We start from the raw sequence: 5,488 nt of genomic DNA, 5'->3' as shown, positions 1-5,488 counted from the left end.
TTATATAACTCATTGGTAATTTTAGAATGTATAATACAATTCTATCAATTTGATTAAAAAAACTTGATAAAAAGATATATAATTAAAAATATAAAGATATGCTAGAGACTTGATCAATTATATAATAATTACTACTCAGAGTTCTAGTTTTGAGTTTTGACAAGCTGTTGATGAAGTAAGATATATATTTTTCCTTATCTGATCACCAATCACAGTAGCAATGAAACAGTGGATACCAAGAACACCATAATATCAATCACAGGGAAATCTCTGTAATAATCAACAGAATCATGTTCTTTCCATTAATAATCACGAAGCACAATATTTATAAAAATTCTTTTTTTTTTTAGTGAACAATCTTTTTAAACACTCTTGTTGGTAAAATCATCGGCTCTCTTTAAAAAATTCTTCACCTTTCTTTTTCAACAAATCATCAGCATACTGGATAGTTTGCTGATCCGGCAAAAAAAAAAAAAAAACAAATAAAAAACCTGGGGTGGGGAGAGAATAAAGGAGTGCACAAATCGTCCTTTGATCTTAGTTTAATCTATTTAAAGTTGTCAAAGAATTTAATTATCATCAAGCAATTCCACCTCTAATTTATCTCCACATTAGTTTAATCTGTGGTGCTGCAACACTGATTCCTCATCTGATCTATTCTTTTTTATGTTCCTTGCTGGCAAAGCTGGAGACCAAACGCAACCAGGCCGCATTATTTTTCTCTCAATGAGTTTTCTTCCCTGTCTACACTCGTGTCAAATTGTCTTCAACGGCTGTATAACTTGACTGATTTTTCTAATAATTCGTGGTTGTTGCCGGGAATTTCTTTAACCCTCGATCCGTTCTTGTATATCTTGAACGATGGCAAAAGCGTCACCCTCTCTGACTTTGCCAGGTAGGGATGGTCTTCAACCTCCACCTGAAACCATCAATGCAACAGCGATCAATTATTATGACTTACTGTCCACTTTGACCTCTTGCTTCGAGCTGGGGATTCAACTCTGACATGTAATTTCCTTACAAAATATAGTACTGCTTAATTATGGTCGGTGTGATTCATTGTTGGACTGCCAGAAATTGTCAGGGCAGTTCCCATAGTTATTAAAACTTGTTATTGTTGGATAATCTTACTGGGTTTTTCTTCTTTAATTGAGTTTATTTATTTAGCAATGCAATGCTGTGCTTGCAGATAACAAACCTTGAGGAAGTTGACGGATGGGAATTTCTTGGAGACTTGCTCCATCAGCTGCAACACTGTTTGACCATTATATTTGCTACAAAAGAGCACCACAGACATCCCTGCCAATTCATGCACAAAGGTTTGTTGTCCTCGTCAAAAAAAAAAAAAAAAAAAAAAACCATGCCCTGTACGCACAAACACACACTCAAGATCCATAGCAGCAAAAGCTTTCGTTTTGGACTTACCAGGTGAGGTTACAAAGTGTCTAAAACGCTCATTGCTGGAAACAAACACCAAATTAGAACCAAATTTGAGGTCCTGGGTGTCCTCGCCACGTTGCTTTTTAAGTTGAACCTGCGCTTCAAACAAGGCCCGGCCCACTTCCTCATCTGCTGGACTTTCTCTTATCAACATCTCAAAATCTTGAATTGAAGCCTCCCATCTTCCCAGCTAATCAAGCAATAAATAAATAAACTAATTATTTATCGGTCAGATATTAGAGAAATGGCTTAAATTTTAACACCCACGCCCATCTTGAAACCCTTTAGTCGTTAGTACCTCGGTATTGCAATGAGCCCTTCTTAGCCTTGCCTTGCTATAATTGGGTTGCAAACTAAGAGCCGCAGTGCAGTCTTCTACAGCCTTTTCAAACTGGCCAAGCTTGGACCGACAGGCTGCTCGGTTGCATAGTAAAATTGAGTTGCAAGGGTCATGTTCGAGGCCTTCACTATACGCGATACATGCCTCGGTGAATTTTGATGCCTTGAATAACAAGTTGCCACTCAATCTAGCAGATGCTACTGCTCTAGCACTCTTTAGTACTGTGCTAGCCTCCCTGTTGCTGGGATCGAGTCGAGCAGCATGCTGGGCTGCAGCCATAGCATCTTCAAACCTATTAACAACAACCAAGTTTGATTAAAATTGCTCGATTTTGTGGTAAATATCTGAGTATTTGTAAATTCAGCAGCATTACAGAATAAGTTCATCAATGCAATCGTTTTAGTATCTTTACAAAAATTAGCTATTCGATGTTAATTAATTAAATAAAGTCCAAAGAGCATCTATCAAAAGAAAAAAAAAATGAAAAAGTAAACGAGAACAGCATTCCCCTTTTGATGACATCTCTCTGGAAATTCTAGGAAAGGAGAAAGAGATGGCCCAAACGATCAACATTTTCATTGCTCAACATCTTTCTTTAGTGGAAATTCTGAGAATAAAGTGTTATTCTCCTGTTTCTTGAGTTATTGCTTGCGTAGAGACACATTTGACATCAGTAATTCAGGATACAAGAGCCTAACATACCAAATGAAATACTTTTACCAACCTGCCGGCAGCCATGTAAACCTGTGCCCCAATCACTAAGAGATAAGATGCTATAGTCAGGCCAAATAACTTGCCACATGATTCAACAGATAAATTCGGTCTCTTTTGGTAGGCCGTGTAGGCTTCTTGGTGCCTGTGGAGCCTCAGTAGTGCCTCAGCTTGCATAGCGAAAACCTAAGTGTATAACAGAAGTAACCTGCTTAAGAATAAGTTTAAAAGCTACAGGTAGGGGATACAATTGTACTGGAACTACTGTCCTCTTCCATTGTATTAAAAGAACAGAGAGGAGAAAAAAAGGTTCAAAAGTGCTCACCTGTGGAGCTGAATCAGCACCGGAGGAAACTGTGCGCTCAGTCTCTCTCAGCAATCGAGACCATTCTTCTAGTTTTCGAGCTTCGGTGCACCTGTTCAGGTTCCTTTGAAGAGCCTGAGCTTGAGCAAGGTCTCTGGAATCAGTAATGGGGCCTGACTGTTTGTAGTGACTCAGAGCCTTCTCTGTTTCTCCCAGTCTGCACGATGAATTTCACATTAATTATTATAGGGCCTCTCTACCGTTCCGGTTTTATCATTCATAAATATATAAATAAAAGTTAATTATTATAGAACAAACAGCAAAAGCACACAGGTTTTAGTTTATGAGCTCTGTTTAGTACACAAAACTCTGTATTGGCAGTCAAATAAGGCATACCTGAAATATATTGTTGCCAAACGGTAGTGGGCTCTTTGATAAGAAGGATCGAGTCTGATAGCTTCTTTGCACTCAACAAGAGCTTCTACAAGACGGCCTAATCCTATCAAAGCAGCACTTCTATTGCTTCTATACGTTGCCTTTGTTGAATCAAGAGCAATTGCACGATCATAAAAAGCCAAGGCCTCTTCAAATCTTCCCTGCTTGTACCTTTCATTTCCCTTATTCTTTAAAACCTCAGGATCCATGCTAATTAGCAGATCCTGTCCCTGCTGCAACTCATCACTAGGCTGCCTCACAATGTTGCCCATAACACCATTACTGCCAAGTTTACTATAGCCATTTCTGGGTCTAGAAAAGAGATTTACCTCTTCAAGGTTCTTGTTAAGGTAACCCACGGTCTTAATGGTAGTTTTAGGACTCTTATTCCCTATAGAATCCCCATATCTAGACTGTCTTAGGTTGCCCAAATTGCCTAACAACATTACATTGCCAGAAGTGGCTCGAACAAGAGCTTTGTTGTCATTGGACTTTCGATGATTAGCTATTCTGCTAAGCTCTATGGAGTCACTGGTAGAGTCCCATTTTAGCTCAGCCTTGTCGGTTTGAAGTACTTTAACCCGTCCTGAGCTTGATGAGGATGATGTTGAGCTTCTTCCAGCATCTGAGGGTCTCCTACCTTCTTTCTTTTGATGAGAAGTCGAAGGCCTTGGAGGAACCAAACCATGCCGTTTTCCCCCTACTTTTGGTGAAGACTTGGGCAAATTGGAGGAATAAAGGATGACAGGCTCGGGTTTGTTTTGTTGCCTCTTTGAATTATGGATAGGAGGCTTCTTTGAATTACTATCAATACTGGGCAGGCTTGTGATATTGGTGCTGCTCGCAGGAAGTGAATGCACTGAGGTCTTTGTCGGCCAGAAATGCCGGCGTAGGAAAGCTCCCCCTATCAGGCCACAGCCCAAATCGTTCTCCATAGAGTATGTTGTGATTTCTGCCATGATTCACACCAGGTTTATATTGCCTCCTCTTGAGATAGTACTTTATGGACAGAGGAATTAAAATGTTTCTGAACCAAAATAAAAAATTAATATAAGAATGTTAGTGTAAGCATGATGTTTCTGGGTTTGGAATTTTAATGAAAAGAAAGGTTAAAAATGCATCGCCGGAATCAATTAAAAGAATCGATGTGGAAGAAATTGTCAGAGAGGGGGAGAGAGAGAGAGAGAGAGAGAGAGAGAGAGAGAGAGAGAGAGAGAGGAGGGATGATTGGCTTGAATAAGAAGGATTCGAGGCAATAGGCCTTCTCCTTAGAAGGTATGTGTATATATTAAGTCCTAAACTCCAAGAGTGACTTCTAAGAAACCAACTTTACATCCTTAGAGTGTCCAAGCTGAGGCTTCGACTTAAAAAATGAAAAGAAAATAAAAAGTTCATAGGCAGGGGAACATATTTTGTTTCATATAGATTTGTATTTTAGTGTTAAAAGAATGCTTTGCCGAATTTTTTAATACAAAACAAATTCCTATTCAAATATTACAACTTCAAATTAAAATGCTAAAATGCAAAGAAGCAACCAGCTGGCCCCATGCATGTTCAATGAATACAAAGGTTGCTTCATGTATCATGAATTTATCATGGCTAATATGCGAACTTCAGCACATGGGATTTGCTGTATAAAAAGATATGATTTCCCAAAATTTTCTTCGTTTAAAACTAACTTGCTGATAGAATTTTTTATCGTCAATTTCATTAAAAATCCTAAACATTTTATAAATTTTGTCAAAAATTTAACAATGTATCTAAAGATTCCATTGAAATTGTTAATGAAATGACCTTTCTGTCAATGTTTTCATTATTATTTTTTGTTTCTTTGTTATAATCTTGAAACAACAATTATCATCTAAACACATAATAATAATAAAAACAACAACAAATATCTTCAAGCCTATTGCTCACATTAAATCCAAAATCACAATGAAAAACACATGTGCAATGATCGAAGCAATGAGCTCATATCCAAAAAATATACAACAAAATTATCAAATAAATATAAACATAATGCATTATGAAGCACCAACAAATGTCCTACACATTTTCAATTTCAAATATAAATATTCAATACCTTTTAACTAGAATCCTTCTCTTTATTTTTATAATCATCATGTCTAATGTCATCTTCTTTATTGAAATCAAGGTCAATTTCATTATTTTCATCTACTTCTATATGTCCACTAGTACACAATATTATATTTAGCTCATCAACATTAACATCAACGTAAGTGTTCTTAGTGACATGA

The 5,488-nt window shown here is 37.3% G+C and overlaps 1 protein-coding gene across 1 annotated transcript; it reads right to left on the bottom strand.

The window, feature by feature from the left end:
* Positions 1-295: 295 nt before the first annotated feature.
* On the bottom strand, positions 296-4,560 carry LOC118030438 (TPR repeat-containing thioredoxin TTL1). Its single transcript, XM_035034550.2, has 7 exons — positions 3,192-4,560; positions 2,817-3,012; positions 2,505-2,677; positions 1,739-2,072; positions 1,426-1,630; positions 1,199-1,299; positions 296-919 (listed from the first exon to the last, which is right to left on the bottom strand). The coding sequence occupies exons 1-7, from the start codon at positions 4,187-4,189 to the stop codon at positions 767-769; spliced, it is 2,160 nt and encodes a 719-aa protein (XP_034890441.1). The 5' UTR covers positions 4,190-4,560; the 3' UTR covers positions 296-766.
* Positions 4,561-5,488: the final 928 nt, after the last annotated feature.

Source organism: Populus alba, chromosome 5 (assembly GCF_005239225.2).
Source record: "Populus alba chromosome 5, ASM523922v2, whole genome shotgun sequence".
NCBI lineage: Eukaryota > Viridiplantae > Streptophyta > Magnoliopsida > Malpighiales > Salicaceae > Populus > Populus alba.
The sequence above is the reverse complement of the archived record's forward strand: the minus strand, read 5'-3'. Positions and strand labels throughout refer to the sequence as shown.